The 21,443-nt window shown below is 43.9% G+C and overlaps 1 protein-coding gene across 1 annotated transcript in view; it reads right to left on the bottom strand.

Moving 5' to 3' along the window:
• Window positions 1–18,909, bottom strand: part of STAB2 (stabilin 2) — a 127,987-nt gene extending 109,078 nt beyond the window's left edge. The window contains exons 1-6 of the mRNA XM_080661000.1: window positions 18,626–18,909; window positions 15,299–15,432; window positions 12,624–12,739; window positions 7,138–7,223; window positions 6,213–6,282; window positions 1,109–1,204 (exon numbers count right to left, since the gene is read on the bottom strand). Coding sequence (XP_080517126.1) covers window positions 1,109–1,204; window positions 6,213–6,282; window positions 7,138–7,223; window positions 12,624–12,739; window positions 15,299–15,432; window positions 18,626–18,703 — 580 coding nt within the window. The 5' untranslated portion in view covers window positions 18,704–18,909. The remainder of the gene's footprint in view (window positions 1–1,108; window positions 1,205–6,212; window positions 6,283–7,137; window positions 7,224–12,623; window positions 12,740–15,298; window positions 15,433–18,625) is intronic.
• Between the last annotated feature and the right edge of the window lie 2,534 nt (window positions 18,910–21,443).

Genomic DNA, 21,443 nt, shown 5'->3' with positions numbered 1-21,443 from the left:
GCACCCGGCGGGCCGGATAAATGTCCTCAGTGGGCCGCATGTGGCCCACGGGCCATAGTTTGAGGACCCCTGCTTTAATGTCTAATAACTGCATAGTATTTTACAATATTGATGGGGCATAGAGGGTTGTTAAAAACTATAAAGAGTCTGACATATTAGCCAACGTGCAAAGCTAACAAGTTGGTTGATTCAGTTTCATGGATGTTGGTAGAAGATATGAGACTCCTGGGTCAGAGATAAAGGATAGTTTATTACTCATAGGAAGACCAATAGCCAGAATGTTAGCATTTTTTGCACCAGGTCTTCCAAGACCCAATTCCCACAGGGCAATGTGAAGAGTCCAGATGCATACCTGAATGTGCAATGGATTTTATTACAGGAGAGGAATTCTGACCTTAGGGAACCTAAGGGGTATGTGTGTGTGTGTGTGTGTGTGTGTGTTTAATGGTAGGAAATGTATTAGGTAGTGTCCAGGCAGGAGACAGAAAACACACAATAATTTGAAGAGGGAAAATTTTAGTGTAAAGAATTATGAACAGAGAATTAAAATAAGGGGAATTCCTTGTGAGAGCTAAAAAAACAACACTAGAATTCTAAAGAATAAAGGGTTAGCAGAAATATAAAGAACAACCACTACCCTTGGGTTGAGGTAAGTACCCAACTTAAGCCCTCCTCCCTCCAGGGCTGAACTGCAGATGTCACTGGGAAAGGCCCAGCCTTGGCCACTGGAGGGGGAGAAGGTGCTAAGATGCCTTGATGGCAAGGTTTGCTGGAAATCTTCCCTCTAGGGAAGGTCATGCACAGGGAGGTGCCAAAAGTCAGGACTCACTTGGTGTTCTGGGACCAGAAGCTAAGGGACACGCTCTCAGAAGTGTAGTGGACTTCTGTGTGTGGGTCAGGCCGGTGGCTTCACAGGTCAGCTCTGCGGGATGAAGGGGAGGTGACCAGCCTCTGATGGCCAGCCCTGCAGAGCCCTTGGAACACACAGGGCTGAGTAGAGGGTGCACAGAACAGCATTCCCCTAGGCTGGGCAATGGCCTGCACTGTCTGAAATGCATACACCTGTGCCTCTTTGACCTGGTGTGGCATTGAGGAAATTGGTACTTACGCTTGTCACAGTGAGGGCCGGTGTATGCAGAGTAGCACTCACAGGTTCCATTGCTGTCTAGTCCGCTGTTGCACACTCCATGCACACAGCTGCACACTGCAGACAGGAAATGGGTGTTTTTTTTTTTAGTCCCTGATACCGACATCTCCTAAAGATTCTGGGTGGATAACATCTTCCGATAGTGTTTATTGAGAATCTGCATGATGATGCAGGAAAAACCATGGGTGTGAGGTCTTAGAGACCCAGGCTTAATCAGGACTTCATTTTCTTTTTAATAGCTTCAATTTATTTATGTATAACATGTAGATAATGATGTCTACATTATGGGATTTCTATAGACACACTTGCTTAAAAAACCTAACCAAATACTGGAAAAGCAAAGATTAATATCTACTAAGCCATCAAATCATTTGTACTGTTGTTATGTGTCTCACCTTGGTCCCCTGCTGTTATCTCTACGGGAACTTCCCTCATTTAGGTCCTTACCATATTTTGACTGGACTATTGCAGTAGCATTTTAACTGAATTCGCAGTCCAATTTCTCATCTCCCCACTCCATCTATTGTATTTGATCCATAATGATATCATGATGACTTTCTCCAAAATATCTCAGTGACTCCCAATGGCGAACCAAATGAAATCTAAATTCCTCTGCCAAACAAGGCTTTCTCCAATCTGACTTCAGCCTCTTTAATTTTTCATTTTCATCTTCCATCACTTTATTTTAGACATATTAGCACATGGGATAACTCAATAGTTGACCTTCCCTCCTAAAAACGAGTAACTCTTATGTTCAGGGTGCTTTGCGCAGGATGAATGACCCAAAGTCCTGCCCTCAAAGAGCTCGCGGTGTAAGGGCAGAAGAACAGCCCATCACAGTGCGGGTGGGAAGTGCTCTGACATACAGGTCAATGGCAATGGGAGTTGTCAGGGAAGAGATGGAGGGGCAGCCTAGGGAAGGTGGTGCCTGGAAGAAGCAGGACCTGCATCCTGTGCTGTCCCACCCCCATGCTTTGTCTCCACTGTGCTCCCTGCCACATGCCAACGGAAATCCCCCTCCTCCTCCAGGGCCAGCTGAGGCCCCCACCTCTGCGGTGCCATCTCAGAGCTCCCCAAGCAGAACCTGTGCTCTGGGACCAGCGGCGTGTTCTTTGTGTCCACAATCGCGTCCGGCTACAACTATTAATTTTGTTTATGCCGGTGAGCCAAAGGCCACCAGGAACATGCCAGTGGTCACACCAAGTCAGCTGCAAGGGCAGGGGGCACTGGAGAGAGAGTGGGAGCCTCTTGCATTGCTGGGACAGGCAGATGCTGGATGGTTCTGCTGGCTGCCTACTGGTATGGTGTCTTCTCTGTTCAGATGTGGTTTTGGTCTTGTTTCACATCTCTGATGGTGATAGTCTGTGGAATTGCTCATGCTCAGCCGGGCAACACCGCAGCTGGGCTGGGACCCATGAGGCTGTTGGGGCTGCTTTCCTCTGTCTCCATCTGTATATTTCTCTCCCCTGTGAGACTGAAGCCCCTTGGAAGACCTTTCCCTGCCTGTGCTTCCCCATGACATCTTTTCCAGAGCTCATGACCATGCCAACAACCGCACAGCTAAAATTTCAACTGAGACAGCATCCTGCAGGGCCAGGAATGGGGTGAGGAGAGTGAGGCAGGTACAGGGTGGGGAGGGTGAGGAAGGTGAGGCAGGTGCAGGGTGAGGAGGGTGAGGAGAGTGAGGTAGGAACAGGGTGAGGTGGGTGAGGAGAGTGAGGCAGTTACAGGGTGAGGTGGGTGAGGAGAGTGAGGGAGGTGCAGGGTGAGGAGGGTGAGGAGAGTGAGGGAGGTGCAGGGTGAGGAGGGTGAGGCAGGTGCGGGGTGAGGAGGGTGTGCTCTGAGTGTTGTCATGTGGCATGGAGGAGGGTGAGGGGGTGGGAGGGGAATTTGAATGGGACTCAGCGCCTGCTTCCAATTTAGATGCTCCCTGCAAGGGCTGTCCGAATTGTCGCTAAACCCCCCCACCCCCCGCCCCCTGGGGCTGGCTGGTGTGAGGCCAGGAATCTGGCACCAGCCTCTCCCTGTGTCCTGGCTTCCAGCGTAGCCTCTGTCCTGGGTTAACTGGCCTGGTACAGCTCTGGGGAGCTCCTGACATGCACTGCAGGGCTGCCAGCCTCTGCCAAGTGTCCTTGGGAAGGAGGAATGAGGCAGAGGGATTCCCAGATGCCATTTAAAGAGCCCCTGGTATTTGTTTCCAATCTCTAGAGACATTCAAAGCTTGAGGTGTGTGACTTTGAAGTGGTCAAAGCCACGGCCATTTGGGTCCGAGGGACAGTGCAGAAAGCCCCCTGTGCTGGGCCCCTTGGCAGAGTGAGCTGCTCCCTCTCCCGTGTTTTTGTAGCACCCCCTGATGCAGTGCACACTGGACCATAATTGTCACCCATGTTTCCAGCTCCTTGGGGGTGGGGACCTAATCTCTCCCTTTTTTGGATCCCCATCCCCTGTCAGGGGCCTAATGTTGGGTGCTTGCCAGGGGCAGAATGGTGCAGGGCTGGGCACCCACACTCTGGAGTCAGATACCTGGGGTCCAGTCCTGCCTCTGGCCCTGTAATAGTTGCGTGACCTTGGGAAACCTCTCTGCTTCTTCATTCATAAAAGGAGGTACCCGGCTTGAAGAGTTGCTACGAGCATCCAAAGAGATGCCTCTTCCCACACAGCCTGGCACACAGCAGGTGCTCAGCAAATGCCAGCTACTGTCATTAACAAGACATGACTGTGGGACTGACTTGGGGGTCACATTAGAGGAAGTGGGCTTTGCCTTCTGCCCCAACCAAGAGCGAGGCCCTGAGTGGGCTAGGGCCTTGGCAATGGCGATGAACACTCTTGCTGATGCAGCTCTAATCACATCTAAGTAAATCAGCAGGCGGGTAGGAGGCTGTTCCTGCAGCAGGTTAAAGCCAGCGTTAAAAATAAACGGCTGCTAATAGAGCTGTCCTACTTCCAGCAGCCGCGCCTCCTCCGAGAGACCAACGCCCCCTTGGATGCAACAACACTGGCACCCAGTGGATGCCCGGCTGAGGAGGTTTGCAAGTTCCCCTAATCCTTGCCAATGGGAAGTGACCAGCCATCACTGAGCCATTTATTCATTGATTGATTGATTGATTGATTGATTCATTCATTCATTCGTTCCTAGGTGAATACGTGTTCCCCTCACTGTTGTATTGCTTTTGTCCTCAATACTTGCTTCTGTTGATTGAGCGCTTATGCTATGGTGCTATGAGCTTTGCTACATTGCCAACCCTGTGGAGCAGGTATTCTTATCCCCACTTTATAGATGAGAAAGGCTCAGAGAGGTTAAATAGCTTGTCCCAGGTCACACAGCAGTGGATTTCAAACTCGGGCCAGTTTGATTTCAAAGCCTGTTCTGGAGCTGAGCTCTCCAATGTGGTTGCCACTAGCCACATGCGGCTATTTAAACTTAAACTAAGCGACATGGACTAAAATGTAAGGTTCACCACCTCAGATGCACCAGCCCCATCTCAGGCCCTCATGGCCACCTGTGACCAGGCATGCTGTGGGGCAGCCCAGACCGAACAATTCCATCGCCACCTGAGGTTCTACTGGAACCCAGGGTTTGGAATTTTTTCTCCCGACTCTCAGTTTAGGTTTCCAGTTTTCTTAACAACTTAGGTTTCTAAACCAACTCTCTCCCTTTCACGTGCCCTTTCTCCACTGCACCAATAAGTGTGAAGAAATGCCCCTTTATTTAGAAATGTTTGGGAGCTCCATGCATATCTGTGCTCATTGGCAGCCAACACCTGTTTCTTGAAGGCAACATGAACTCTTCTTCTTTCTAAATTTTCATCCCAAAGCATTGACTTTGCTTTCTTGGGAAGCAAGCGATGCTAGATGCTGCCTTTCTTCCTTCCCATCTCAATATTTATTTAAAACTAGGAGCCCAGTGCACGATTCAAAATCGCGTGGCAACGCCCACCATCTAGTCCCGGTCCGGCCCTGCCTCACTCCCCGGGACCCCTTGCAGTCGTGGCCGCTGCTGGTCTGGACCTGCCTCCCTCTCTGGCCCTTGAAGCAACCCTGGCCGCTGCTGATCAGGCCCTCCCCTAGCGCAGGTGTGCGGACACCCTGCCGCCCCAGCCCCGATGCTGCATGCACACAACCTCCTCCTGTCTGGTCAACTCGTTACGGCATCCTGGTTAATTAGCATATTTCTCTAATATATATATGTGTGTGTGTGTGTATATATATATATATATATATATATATATATATATATATATGATTTAAATTCTATTATTATGGTCCAAGGGATAAGGATGTGGGTATTTTTTTTGGGGGGGGGGCATCCTTCATTCTGCCTGTTGCACTGTGACTCCCTCCCCCTTGGGTGAGATAACTCCAAGGTGAGTGTTAGGCACTGGCTCCGGAGTCCCCAGTCCAGGGCATTAACAGGTCATCACACTGCTCTCTGGCCTGACAGCACACCCTTTATTGCCTCTGTGTCACTTTCTTAGTGTTTCTGCCGTCACCTCCCAAATATGCTACTTGTACTGGAATCCGTGTTTCAGGGTCTACTTCTGGGGGAAAGAAGGAACCAAAAATAAGAGACTAGACCGGCCAGTGTCAGGCTTGTTTGTTTGTTTGTTTGTTTAACCTGCAAAATGGAGCCAACCCCCTCTGCTCACCTCGGGCATTTCTTTGTGAACTCCCGAAAGGAAGGGACAGACCAGAATGTGGTGGGATCTCTGGTGGAAGGTTAATGCTGAGACCAGGATCTGGAAAGAGCTCAGGGAGAAGCTGGACAGGCAAAGAGCAGGGGATGTCTGATCCTAGAGTCTGGAGAGATGGAGTTGTGTGCCCCCAAGTTTGACAGAAAGCATTACTGGTGAGTAGCTGACTGCAAGTGCTAAAAACCACAGGAAACTCTTTTTTTCAAAAACTGTGTTCTATCATATTTGTTACTAACTCTTTGCTTTGCCTTTGCAGACTTGGTTATACATAACTGTTCAATGTTCCCCCCGCAAGGAACAGTCTTTCTGAGGTCTGCAGCTATTTGACTTTCTATGTTTCCAAATGCATTAGACTACACAAGAATCAGACATACCTCCTGTACAGTTGGGTCCAAATAAGTTGTCATCAGCACAGGTTTCACAGGCTGTTCCACCAAACCCTTCCTGCAAAACACCCCAGGAAGGTGATGTTAGACTCAACGTGATGGGTGTTACCCGGGAAGCCCTGGGCTTCTCACTGGCGGTGTGGTCTGTGCTTATTTCTCATATATATCTTCGCCCGTGCCTATTCTGAAGCTCCTTCGTTGCATTTTCCCTTTATTCTTTGCTGTTTTTGTGTTATAAGGGTACCTCAATCCCTGCATCATTTTTTTTTTTTTACAGCAAGTCCAGAAGAAAGCTGCTTTGTTAATCCAAAGATATAAATAGCGAGCAAGTAGTAACAGCCCCACCATAATTTCACCCAAGGGCGGAACGAAAACTCCCTTCAGTGTTGCATTTTTGAAGACAGCCCAGCTCAGTCATTTTCAGAAGGATTTCTCTGTGTTTCAACCAAAGGCTTGAAACGTGCAAAAAGTCATTTTCATGGGATACTAAAGAAATTCTTCCATGGCAGACCCCGTGCTTGACAACCGGTGGTGTGGACAGCACCGAGGGCTAACAGTGGTGACTATTATCAGTAACAACAATTTCTATAGCCCTGTGCAGTTTCACAAAGTATCACATCTATGACCTATTTCACTTTTCGACAAATGTAATCACACAGGATTACTATGAAACCCATTTTATAGATGGACACGCTTAAGGCTGAGCAGTTAACTGATTCACTCCAAGGCCCGCAGCCTCTGATAAGTCATTTGCTTCAGATTGTCTATTCTTTTTACTAGTATCGCTTCTTAGAGACTCCAAGGTGTGTGTGTGTGTGTGTGTGTATGTGTGTGCGCGCATGCGCGCTTAAATAGGGACAAAAGTTAAGGAGAAGGAGCAGAGTCAGGGAGAAGAACACGTTTCGGAACTTACTTGGCATGAGCAGCTTCCGTTTCCTTCCATGCCTTCGTCACAGCTGCCCCTGCCGCTGCAGGGGGACCTGGCTCCTCCTGGGCACTCTAGGGAGGCAAAGGGCTCAGGTTCATTTGTTTTGATGGTGCACAGACATTCTACAAGGATGCATTCAGCACCTACTATGTGCCAGTCAGTGTGCTAGTTGCCAGGGACACAGAAAGAAATGAAGACTCTGCTGGTGCCACCTGGGGTTACATAGAGGAGGCCAGCAGATGACAGTGTCATCTGGGACTGTCATAAAAGACATTCTCAGCAACCACACTGGACAGAGAGATTACAGACTTTGCTATGAGGGCACATTTCTGATGCATTGTGAGGCTCGGGAGCTGATAAGGCTATTTTAGGTCATTATCACATTTCCCTTTGCTCCCTGCTACTCTGGTGGTCCTTGTACTGTGACTTCCCTCATGAAGGAGACTTGCCCGTTATAAGCTGTCAGCAAATCATGGGCTGTCTGTTTCTTTAGAGGAAGATAATAAACTTCCTGCCAGTAGGAGGCCAAGGACCTCCCTTTAACTTCATCTCCCAAGGTGCCTCCTCCATGTCACTGCCTTCGTTTAAAAGCCTGGCTCACAGCCCGGCCAGTGGTTGAGCGTTGATCTATGAACCAAGGAGGTCACAGATTGGTTTCCGGTCAGGGCACATGCCCGGGTTGCGGCTTGATCCCCAGTGTGGGGCGTGCAGGAGGCAGCCGATCAATGATTATCATCATTGATGTTTCTATCTCTCCCTCTCCCTTCCTCTCTGAAATCAATAAAAATACATTAAAAAAATAAAAGCTTGGCTCACAACGAGGCAGAGAATATGTCACTAAATCATATCTATCGGCATAGAAAATTTTCACAATACACAGTTAAGTGAAAATGACAAATTACCCAAAGTCATGTTAAAAGTATTGCATTTACAGCTCTGGTTGAAACTGTCTGTCTGGGAAACTGATATAAAATAGGTTCCTCATGTAAACTCAGCATGCCTAATGAGTGGTTTTAAATCCACATAGTCTGTTATTTGCAACCTGTGCAGTGAATGGCAAAGAACATACAACAGGAAAAAAAATGGCAAAGAACATACAACAGGAAAAAAATGCAAATAACGATACAAAAAACAAATACAATGACATTGACCTCAGAAAGAAGAATCAAGGTCATTTCCCTTTGAAATAGATTGTTCTGCCACATTCTTTTCCCATTACTTTGAGTTGTAGCACAAATCTGTTAACGTTGATGGTGAAATAAAGAGAACTGGCATGTTCAAATAAAAAAATCTATTTCATCTCAAATAGAAATTGGTTGTTTAAATGTATTAAGTTTCAAGGTTAAAACATGTTTTTTGGCTAATGAGAAAAGACTTTCATATGCAGATCTGATAAATCAGCACAAGTTTCAATGAGGGAGAAGCACATGAAATATGGGTAGAAACACCTTTGTTATGTCAGGATGACATACAATTTTTCCTCAAGTGAGAATTCATGCCTTTTTTTTTTTTTTTAGTGGGGTCTATGAAGATATTTATTAGAGTTTCATTTAACAAAGGGGATATTGGAAATAAATGTTCCAAATAATGCATTTGTGAACTAAATGACAGAACATTCATCCAATGAAGCATTTACTAAAGAGTCATTCAAAAAAGTGTCACTAAACTTTGGCATAGAAAATTTTCATAATACACCATTAACTGAAAATGACAAATTACCAAAAGTTATGTTAAAAGTATGATATTTTATAAAAAGGCAATGGGTAGGTACACAAATTTTGTATTTCAAACAAATAATAGCAAAAGGTAATAATGATAGTAATAATAACAACAACAGTTAATAGTGGATCTCTTTGGAAGATTATTGATGTTTATTTTCTTTATTTTACTTATTAGTGCCACCTAATTTTCTTTAGCAGACACATATTACTTCTGAAGAATAAACATTTTAATAATGTTCATTTTTCAACAATTACAGCTGATGCACAATATTAGTTTCAGGTATACCCTCTGGCAATTAGACACTTACATAATTTATGAAGTGATCACCCCGATAAGCCTTGTACCCATCTCACACCAGGCATTGCTATTGCAATATTATGGACTATATTCCCTACGCTGTAATTTTAGGAGAGGATGAGTAAGTTTTTTTCATTGTGCTTTTCTGTGTTTTCCATGTTTCCAGAATGGATCACAGCGTTATGTTCTAACTTGAAAACTAACTCGAACAAGGAACTGTTAAATAGTTTAAAAAGCAACCCAGAGGTGTTGAGTTTGGATGCAGTTCTCAGTGCATGAAAGAGGAATTGGGTGCTGCTCTTGCCTTGGAGAGAAGGCCGTTCTAGAGCCCGCACTGCCTCAAAAAGAAGGATGGGTGTGTGTCAGCAGCTCTGAGTGGCCTTCTCCTTGCGGAAATGTGCAATGATAGGCAAGATCTCTTGTCATCACTGCAGAATGTGAGGGAGAGGGAAAAGCCACAGCCCAGCAGAGGACTTATCTCTTTCCTGAACCAAAGGAAGGAAGCCCTCGGAGACACTGAGTTATGTTCGGAAGATGAAGATAAAGGGGAACACACTTTTGCCCCAACGAGAGGCCAGCAGAAAGAACGCCCACGCCTTGGTTTTCACAGGTTTTGCTGCAATGGCCTCGAGACCTATCAGAGGAAAATGCCTGAATGTCCAAGGAACCCTCTAAGACTCCTTTGATCTTGGGTGTGAGCTTTGCCACGTGTGCACGTAGCACAGTGTGATGGCATGAGAGACTGGAATCCCATTTGCCTGTGCATGCTTTATGAGTTCCCCAGTGTTTAAAAAGGCCTCGGAGAAAGGGTGCCATTTCATTTGCTTTTCATTATCAGAGGTCTATTTTGACCGGGATTCACTCATTCATTTATTCATACAACTTTTTAAAAGTGTCTTCATAGCGTCGTACACTTTGCCTAATACTTTCACCTGTACCGATGTTTTAAAGTCTCAGCTATATTTTTGTTAAGTAGGACTTTTTACTATATTCCCATTGACAGCTAACAAGACTGGAGCCTACGTAGAAAATAACTTGCCCAAAGCAGTAATGATGGAATTGGATTCAAAGTTAAAACCCAGAGTGCCTTTACTCTTCTGGGCTCTGGTCTGTCATGCATTATGTTGAACATGCTGACTTCTCTTACTGTATCTTGGACAAAGCCTTTTCTTGTCTTCAGTGTGTCTGGTGAATAGCTTAGCACCAGATTAGTTTTTGTGGGTTAGAAAGAGAAAAGCAAACCTAGGAGTTCTTTCTAGTATATCAGGATGTCTATAAGAACGGGATGTGATATGACCACATTTGACACCAAAAAAGTTCTTGAAATCTGGAAGTCTGGGCTAATCGCTTGATTCTGACATAATCAACTGTTAGAAACTGGGCTAATCTCTTGATTCCGATGTAATAATCTCTTAGAAACACACTGTGCCAACGTGCTGGGGTGACACTGAGACAGAGCAGTTAACAGAGAGAAGGGCCGGGAGATCCTAACCCCTGTCTTTCTCTCTCCCTGGTTAGTTTGGTGCCAGCAGCTCTGAACTTGAACTTGCTTGATCACTTAAAAGCCCAAAGGAAACTGGCAAGAGATCATCTTCAATATCTGATTCCTCATATGCAAAATGGAGATAAAAGTGTCTAACTCAGGGGTGGGCAAACTTTTTGACTCGAGGGCCACAATGGGTTCTTAAACTGGACTGGAGGGCCAGAACAAAAGCATGGATGGAGTGTTTGTGTGAACTAATGTAAATTCAAAGTAAAGGAGCGGAGGGGAGAGCAAGAGAACTGGATAGAACAGCTGGATCCAGCCCGCGGGCCGTAGTTTGCCCAAGGCTGGTCTAACTCCAAGATTTGTTTTAAGAATGAAACCAGATAATATCAGCCACCGATTTCTCTAGCAGCTAATGTCAGCGATGCTGAGTAAATGGAAGCTATTCTTCATTAGTTAAAAAAAGAAACTGGAGACAACATTATGTGTATAATACGGGCACAACTATTTAGAAGCCATATGGAATAAAAACCCAGGGAAATAAGCCAAACTTTTAGGGTCTCATATGTGTGACATATACAAGTTGCTATTTTTTTTTTCTTTGTACTTTTCCTTATAAGCTGTATACAATTTGCTTATATCATTATTATTAGTTTTTTTTGTTGTTAATCTTCACTGGAAGATATATTTTTCCATTGATTTTTTTTTTTTTTTTTTAGAGAGAGTGGAAGGGAGGGAGGAAGGCAAGGAGAGAGAGAGAGAAATATCGATATGAGAGAGACACATCGATCTGACTGAGGCTGGGCATCGAACGGCATGCAACCCAGGTATGTGCCCTTGACCAGGAATCACAACCTCAACCCTTCCAAGAGTGAGCCAGCACTTTAACCACTGAGCACACCAGCCAGGTCTGTTTATATTATTTTAATCAGAAAAAAACACACAACTAAAGAGAACTAATCTCTCCCCTTATGTGTATACTTGAAGATATGATTTCATCACATTTTAGAAGATGGGAAGTGAATGGTAGAGTCATGAATTAAAATGCCTTAATTTTACTATCCAAGAAAAAAAGGGATCTCATATAGTTTGCATGTCATAGCAAGGACACAGTCACTACTTGAGTGTAAACATCTATAATCAGAATAGAAGTTCCATTTCAGCTCACAAGTGCTGTGCTTGACCACAAGAGAGTCTAACTATACTACTGACTCAGATTTGGCTGGCAGTGTTTCTTATAGTGGAACATGGTCATTACAGCATTTGCTATTCCATCCTAAAACTTAAATTTTTTTTTAAAGGAGGAACCATATTTATTTATTTATTTAAAATATATTTTATTGATTTTTTACAGAGAGGAAGGGAGAAGGATAGAGAGACAGAAACATTGATGAGAGAGAAACATCGATCAACTGCCTCCTGCACATCCCCCACTGGGGATGTGCCCGCCCGCAACCAAGGTACATGCTCTTGACCGGAATCGAACCCAGGACCCTTCAGTCTGCAGGCCGACACTCTATCCACTGAGCCAAACCGGTTAGGGCAAAACTTAAATTTTTAGAAGATTGAATGATTATTTTGGTTGCCAAACAATAACTATAGTCTTTGAGATGTTGTCATAAAACTTCTTTCAGTAAATTTGAGATCATAAGAACCCAGCATTCTTACTTCCTCTCTATGGTCAGTGACCTTTTTTTTTTTGTAAGAACTGGTAGCCTTTCCACCATCCCTTTTGCTGAATTGTAAAGGAATTCTCTTAAAGACAGATCTCTGACTGGAGGAAAGCAGATTTCTTTAGAAAAGCTGAGAGGGCAAGAACAATTTTCTACCTACTGACAGAAATGCACCTTTCTAGAAAAAGGTGCTGACATTCTCCTTTTAACCGGGTTTCCTTCCTCTCAATTTTCCATCAAATGGGACACTGAGAAGCAAGTATCCAAATCCAAGAAGGGTGTTTGCCACTTACCCATGCAGTCTGGGCCCCAGTGGCCTGGGCAGCACTGAGGCTGGAGGTAGTCCTTCCTACAGATGTGGCGGCATCCAGGGAGAGACAACGAGTATGATCTGACCATAAAGGTATACCTTCAAGGGTAAAGAGGGACATAACACATCATCAGAGCAATGTGTTAACTCAGGGAGTGGGATTGCCCTAGGTTTTTTTAGGTCTTTAGGCTTGCCTACATTAAAAAAAATTACACACACACACACACACACACACACACACACACAACACACAATGAGTGGCCAGATTATTATGATCTCTGAACGCATAAACATGAATTCGTGCATGGGTGGGGTCCAGCCAGCCTGGCTAGGGGGAGGGGACATGTGCGGTTGGCCGGCCTGCCTGCTGGTCCAACTCCTGGTTGAGGGGACAATTTGCATATTAGCCTTTTATTATATAGGATATACACTGAGTGGCCAGATTATTATGCGTTCAGAGATCATAATAATCTGGCCACTCAGTGTGCGTGTGTGCGTGTGTGTGCGTGTGTGTGTGTGTGTGTGTGTGTGTGTGTGTGTGTATATATATATATATATATATATATATATATATATATCTCACATCTTACTTTCTAGATAGAAAAAAATGTAATCACGATTTATCTTTAATTGTAAGAAATGGATGAAAAACATCAGGGCCCAATGAAAATAGGGGTGAAATATCTCGCATGATGTCGTAGTGAAGTTAGTAGATGGGAAAAATGATGTTAGGTTCTAGGCACATGCTGGAAATGGACATCAAACTTGTCACTGGGTGTCCCAGCAGCCAATGAAAGAAGAGAAAGAGCATGAGTGACGTGGTGCACAGGGTCTGTGGATTTAAATCAAACCGACTGCACAGGACACCGTAGATGTAGAAATTCCTGTGAGAGGCAGTGTGAGGTAATGAGCAGCATTTGCCACAGTTTCCTCGAGGGAGATATAAGAGTTCCTTGGAACAGTTTTTGTACTGTCTGAGGTACAGTTCTGGAATAGCAATTCTATGGAGGCTAATCACCATTGTCTATTTGTGGGGATCTCTGCATGGATGGCTTCTTACAGGATTTGATTTGACTCTGGTGTTTCTAGAGGTTACCTCCATGAACATTGTTTCTTTCACCTGGGCTCTTACTAATGGTGTGCCCGTGAGTTCTAGGTTGTTCTCCTAAACCAGTGCCGGTGATGCAGCTGATTAACCACAGAGTTACTGGCTTTAGGGGCAGTCGGGCTAGAGATAGAGTTGACAATTTCTTTGAAAGGTTGGAATACTGGCAGGGACATCTCTTTATAAAGATGGCAAAAAAGGAGAGCCAAGGGCAGAGCCAAATGGCCCCTCAAGAACCAACCTTGGGTTTGTCCCAGTATAAATGAATGACAAATCAAAATCTTCAATTCTAGCCCAGCCGAGGTGGCTCAGTTTGATTCCTGGTCAGGGCACATGACCAGTTGCGAGTTTGATCCCTAGGAGGGGGCATGCAGGAGGCATATGATAGATGATTCTCTCTCATCATTGATGTTTCTATCTCTCTCTCCCTCTCCCTTTCTCTCTGAAATCAATGAGAACATATTAAAAAATACTCACTTCTAAAACAGAGAGCATGAGTCCACTAACCTTACTCTCTCTCACTCAATCCCCCCGCCCCGTGTGTGTATGTGTGTGTGTGTGTGTGTGTGTGTGTGTGTGTGTGTGTGTGTGTGTGTTTAGGGTAGTGGAGTGGGACATAACCAAATGCCAACCTTGGCCATGAAAAAAAGTAACCAGTACAAAAATGTTCTCACTAAAGTTGCTATATAATTTTAACATTGAACCTGAAGTCTTTCAGACATACTTTCTAAAAGGATCTAATTGCAAATGTGCACCTACTTTGATAATTGAGTAGTCAACTGCCACGTATGGTTGCTAATTCAATCCAGCTAATGTTGGGAAACTTCTGTTATAAATGATGATTTGGGTTTAGAATATAGTGCAGTCACATTAAGCAAACACAAATTTAAAATTTAATAGTTTTAAGGTTTCATTTTACGCAAAGTAAGACATCATACTAATTTTTCATCCCTGAATTAAAAATGAAACTCACTGAGGACTAAGTGTTAAATTATTGAACTAAGCAAATAAAAAAATGTGTTTTCATTTGAGCTGCATGGCTGCAACTATTAGCTGGTGAGTAGAACAGTTTGTTATCCTGTGCAAGGATTAAGCTTGAATGATGAGAGTACTGAATCATAAAAGGATTTCAGGAGTACAGTGCTCACATAAAACATCAAAGCTGTAATTCATTTGCCTCTGTTATTGGGGTTCTAATTAGTATCAGGATCCATAGCTAATTAGTAAGCTGAGTGTCAGACCCGAGGCTTTTAAACATGTTCTGACTAGAACCCTTTCCAAGTGTAACAAAACCTAGATTTTCAAACTAAAGAAGGGCAAAAGAAAGAATATTTATGTGCAATATAATGTAGTCAATTTAGTATTAAAATGCAATCCATTTTTTAGACTCAAGGTCATAGTTGTGAGTTACCTAAGTTTGAGCTCAATGTGGCCTTAGAGAAAGAGAAAATCATGGCAATGCTTTATAGTGTTTGAGACGGGAGGTTTCTGTTTGGATTCACAATCCCTTGAATTTCAAGACTGGAGCACAGCTACTTTCTCATAATGAGTACCTGCAATCGCGAACCCCGATGGAGCCATTGGTAACCTTGGTGTAACCATCTGGGCAGTCAATTCCAAAGCTGAGCGAGCAGGATTGGCACTCAGTCCTCATGACAAGCAGAGACTTCTTATCGCATCTTTTTGTCTGTGAGAGCATAAAAAAAAAATCAACTTCCATTAGCCGAGCCTTGCTTGGCCAATCTTCTCCACTGACTTTACGTCAATGGAATCACAAGGAGGGTTATAAGGTTGATTAGTAGTGACTGGCAGCCTGCTTTCAATCTTATCTAGAAAGAGTGCTGGGATTGACAAGCAATGTCTGCCTGGCTGTGCAAGGGCTCCTGTACCAAGTGTTTGCCATCCCTGCTCTAAAGTCTGGAGTCCAGCAAGGTAAGGTAACCTCACGACATACACTTCTCTAAATGGGAAACCTGAAATATATTGTAGAGTACTCTTTTCTTTAAAAAAACAAAACAAAACACCACACAAACATTTATCTTTATTGTTGAAAGTATTACAGATGTCTCCCTTTTCCTCACATTGACTCCTCCTAGCCCTCCCCCAGGCCTTCATCACACTATTGTCTGTATCCATGGGCTATGCATATATGCATGTAAGTTCTTTGGTTAGATCGGCAAATCTCAAGGATATCCTTTCACCATAAATTCCACAGGAATAGGCTTGTCTGGGTGCTATATGCCGTGGAGCATACAGTGTCTTCTCCAAAGATATTTGTATTCTTTGGATTACAATCCAGCTAGAATGTGGGCTCCGTGAGGGTGGCAATCTTTTTCTACTTTGTCCTCTGCTGCTTTGTCCGAAGCACCTAGAGCAGTGTCTGGCACATAGTAATGCTTAGTAAATATTTGCCAATTGGCTTAATGAGTTGTAGGAAATCAGACAGGTATACCAGACACAATGAGCGATACCAGGCAGCAGAGAATGTTACGCTCAATGATGCAGATCGACTTTGGCCCTGGGGATCCCTCACTGCCCAGTGCTGGTGCTGATGCTCCCAAATGAATTTTCCTCACCTGTTTCAAGTTTCCTTCATTTCCCCATCAAACTTAAATAGAAACAGCTTTATATAAGGAAAAGTGACAACTTGGGAGTCAATGACCTAAACTTGGAATCAGGCTCAACATCTTGCCAAGTGTACAATCTGGAATGAATTTCTTCCTCTTTGCCATCCTTTATAAGGGGGATATCTTGATAGCCACTCTCCAGGACACTGAGAACTTTAAATGATGCACCACGTGCACATTGCCTGGCCCAGTACTGGAGATCGTAGGCAATAAAGTGCTAACTCCTGTATCGTTTCTCTATCTCTACCTTTGTGTTTTACTTGTTGCCTTTCCTGAAGGGAATGTTCTTTCCCCTCTCCTTGGCTCCCCAAACCTCATCTCTTCAAGGCCCTGTTTAACACCACCACATACACAAAATGACGCTCATCTTTCTTGCCTCTCTCTATGGTTGGCCAGTAGAACACATTTGTTGTCTTTGCTCTCCATTTAAAAACCACCACTCTTACTTTTTCTTGTCATCTTAAGGGGTCCAGCACTAGGTTAGGGGTCTTGGGAACATCATAAGTACTTCTAAGTTTACTGACATCTGTAAAGGCTGCACCAGAAGAAACCTTACATTGACAGAACAGTTCATGGTTATGCATACCCCCAAAGGCATCATTGTATTTGAACTCAACCACCCCAAGGGTAAGTAGGGCAGGTGTCATCATCCTCCTTTTAGAGAGGATCAAACTGAGCTGAGGGGAGGTCCAGTGACCTGCATAAGGCCACACTGGGAGTCAGTGACCTTCTGATTCCTTGCCTGGCCATTTCTCTTCCCTGCACACTGTATAGTGGGGGTGAGGTGGGGTAGAAAAACAGAATCTCTGTGTGTTTTTTTTTTTTTCTGGCTGGAATGGTATTTATGGAAAAACAAAAACCACCCTTAGATATAATTTCAATTAATCTCTGTGAATGGTCACGATACTATTTTTTAAAGCAGAATTTTCTTTTATATTAGGGTTTTCCTTGTGGGTAAGCATATGGGGTGACATTACTTTGTCTTTTCTTTCTTAGTAGGCCAGAGTTAATATTCTCTTTAAACATTTTTTACAAAAATGTATTGATTTGAGAGAGAGAGAGAGAGAGAGAGGTAGATTGATTTATTGTTTCACTTATTTATGCATTTGTTGGTTGATTCTTGTATGTACCCTGACCGGGGAATCCAACCTGCAACCTTGGTGTATCAGGATGATGCTCTAACCAACTCAGCACCCGACCAAGGCTGAATATTTTCTTTTCAAAAATCCCTTGTCCTTTTCAAATGGAATGGCTTATTCTATTTCTCATATGATCTCTTCCTGAAGAGTAAACTCAGCTTTAAGCATTAGTCAACACCTGATTTCTCCACTTATTCTGATGACAGTGATGGTGATGATGGTAATTTCTGCTGTGTGGACCACTGTCAAGGGAGAACCAAAGTGTTCAGGGTTGAACAGCTAGCAAGCTGTGGAGCAGTCACTGATCCTCAGAAATATTTGTTAAATTCATGAAACCACAGTTCAAACTCGGAGAGCTGGAGTGAGTAACCTTTATGCCATTTTCAATGTTTCCGTGAAAATATTATTAGAGTACAGCCAACTGAAGTAAAATTGGCGTTGATAAAACTTTTCCCGGCACAGATGCAGAATCACATTTGTGTTTTATTATTCATAGAGCGGGAGTCATATCTTGCGAAATGCATTTCAACTAAATCACTCGGGGTGACTCCTACACCCCCTCCTTTTGGTTGGCCTTGTTGCAGACCTGACATTGAACTTGTTCTAAGGTGACAACACATGGGATCTTGCTTGAGAGGCTGACGTGCTGGCGTAAAAGTGCCCTGGGTACTTTTACTACAACTTGGGAAGGTGGAGGGTGAGTACCTGACGCATTTTGTAATACTGTATTTCTCAGCCAGATATCACTCAACCTGTAATTCCCCAGAATATCTCTCCACAGCCATTGTTATGTTCTATATTCAGTATGGTTCAATGGGAAGTGAGTGGTGAGACTATTAAAACAAACAAAACATGCCCAGGATACCAAAATCCACAATGAAACCAGGAATGTGAGCACTAAATTCTGAGAGTACCAACAACGGCATTTTAGCACAGAGCGAACCAACTGGGCTAATGAAAGAGGATGCATCTCCACTCCTATTCTCCACAGCTTCCTCTTTATTTTAGGAAGCTCCCATAGTACCCTGTACCTTTGACAACACAGTAAAGCAAACAGCTTTTGAACACACCCTGAAAATGAACCATTTAAAAAAAAATAGAAGTCTCATCTTACCTGCTCTGTAGTTTCCAGTGGGGAGCAGACATTTTGTACAACCAATCCAAGAAAGAAAGGGATTGAATTTCGTAGCATGGTGAGAAAATATTTGCTCCTTCTCCGTGCCAGGCCCCTGTCAGAGCTGTTTACCTATTTTAACTTTGTCTGAACACCTCCCAGTGAATTCTTTCTCATTTCAGTGTCTGTTTTTAAATCCTTCCTTCTCCTTTCCCTGGATTGAACCAGATGATATGTGAGACCCGCCCCTAGACAGGAAAAATGGCAAATCCAGGAGTTGCAGTGACATTGGCCACTCTCAACTGTATATATGCCCTGGCTGAATGACAGGATATCCTGAAGGGGCTGGAGCAGAAACATGATCTGAATTTTTGTGCCTGTGAAACTACCGGGAACAAGCTCCCGCCTCCCACGGCTCTGCCCATCCTGCCTCTGGTTCTGTCTATTCCTGGACCTAGAGACCCACCACCATTTCCACAGCCACACCATGGAAAACTGCAGGCCTTTCTGTCTGTATCCAAGCTTGCTGTCTGGCAGTTTTTGTGGGAGTGCCCATAAATGGGTACAATATCCTGGAGGGAGTGTTGCAGGAGCCCAGGTCCTTGACTTTGAAGACTAGTGGTGGCCTCACCTGGTGTGGTTGGCAAACTACTGCAAAGGAATGTCTCTTTGCAGATGCCAACAGTGGGTTTTGACTCATCCTTTCTCACCTTCTATGTCACTTCAGTAGCAAATGACGGAACCTATAGGTCTCATCTTAGCCTTCAAGGCCACTTCTTTAAGGATCTAATGCCACCTCCTCTGGGCCTGAGCCTTCAATAGCATCTTGGAGACCCTCCTAGAATTGTGCACATAATGGCATGAAAATCTAGTCACATCCATCACAGTTCTCTGTCTGTATGTCTGCCTCCCATGCCCAGGTGTAAATTCCTTGAGGACATATACCCTTGACAGCCTAGAGCAGAGACTTGCATTGGACAATAATAAAAACAAATAATAGCCAATATTTGTTAAAACCTTCATATGTGTTAGTTACTATTCTAGACCTTTCCATGGATTAATCTGTTTAATCCTCATAAAATATTATAATTATTTTCTGCAGTTTACAGATGAGGAAACTGAGGCAGAGAGGTTAGGCAACATTCCCCAGGCCACACAGCTGGTGGGTGGGGAACCAGTTTTCAAATTATGTAACTGTAGCGCCGATACTTTTAACCACTATCCTCTACGGTCTAAAACAATAACTATTTACGCATAAACAAATAGCAGGCAGTGCTCCAGTCCCACTGATGTGATGGGAAAGGGCGAGAAAGAATAAAGTCTGGGCTTATCAACAAGATGGGCTTCTGAGGGCACATCTCATGACACTGAGTTAACTGGGGGACTCAGTTAGAGAGACTAGTTTTGGTAAAACAACTACTTCCTCTGGCAAGTCTTTCTCTGCATTTTTAAAACAACATTACATTACATTGATCAAGAATCTAAGAAACTCCCAATACAGACAGCCTTCAGAAGCTAACCCAGAGGTGTGAATGGGAAGATGCCAGTGAGGAAGCCCTTCCCTTGTTTCAGTGGGTTTCAGTCATGATTTAGAATCCTGGAGGAGCTTAGAAAAAATTCCTCCATGTCCGAACTACTCTAGAACCATCAAATCAGAACTTCGGGGTGTGGAGAACAGGAGCATTTTTCCAATCTTACTGGACAATTCCACTTGCATTGGACTATTGCTTGAGAAAAAAATTAACTATTATTCTGGGAAGCCAATGACGGTTGGAGGTTTGTCTGTTACACAGCTGTTTCACCCTAAGGGGTACACCAGGGAAAGTAGTTGGGAGCTTCTTTCTGATTCTTTTCTCTTTGAGGGACCTGGATAAATATCTGGGGCTTGGACTGTTCTAGATTCCCAGGGAAATAATAAAATGAACCCATACTTTCATTTCCTAAATTATTCTGGGAGATGCTGCAGGGATTGCTGGGGAAGGAAGAATTCTCTCATCAGATAATTTGGAAAAGTCTGCCTCTGATTCCCTTTCTTATTGACTGACCATGCCCATTCGCCTATTAAAGGTTCTGAGAAGTCCTGCAGTAAAAAATAATGTAACAAAACCAAAGAAAAACAGTTCTACTTTGCTGAAAGCAGTATTTTTCAAATTTCTAAGACCAAGAGATGCTTTTTCCCTTTGCAAACTAGCCTCTAGATTTAGTGCTCTATTGCTCTATCTTAGGGCAATTGTGTCCTAGACTTTAGCAGGGTTAATATTCTATTTTTAAGTTGCTAGGAAAATGCTAGCCTGCCAATGGCCATGGGGACGCCATAGAACTTGTTCATACACTTTATCAATTAGTTGCATTAAAAAATATATATGCCCTGGCTGGTTTGGCTCAGTGGATAGAGCATTGTCCTGCAGACTGCAGGGTCCCAGGTTTGATTCTGGTTAGGGGCACGTACCTCGGTTATAGACTCCTCCCAGGCCCAGGCCCTGGTCGGGGCTCATGTAGGAGGCAATCAATGTGTTTTGCTAACATTGATGTTTCTTTCTGTCATTCCCTCTCTCTTCCACTCTTGCTAAGAATCAATGGAAGAATATCCTTGAGTGAAGATTTAAAAAAATTGCACTTAACAAATACATATAACTCATGTGACTTTATTTAGAAATTGTCCGAGTAGTTTTATTAATTTTTCTAGAGGCCTGGCGCACAAAATTGTGTATCGGTACGGTCCCTAGGCCTAGCCTGCAATCAGGACCATCTTCCCTGGCTGCCAGCAGTCAGCCCTGCCCCCTGCCGCCACCCTCCCTGGTTCCCCATTTGCCATCCG

This window comes from Plecotus auritus (genome assembly GCF_963455305.1).
Source record: "Plecotus auritus genome assembly, chromosome: 3".
NCBI classification, from domain to species: domain Eukaryota; kingdom Metazoa; phylum Chordata; class Mammalia; order Chiroptera; family Vespertilionidae; genus Plecotus; species Plecotus auritus.
Note: the sequence above shows the minus strand (reverse complement) of the source record. Positions and strands in the feature narration are given on the sequence as shown.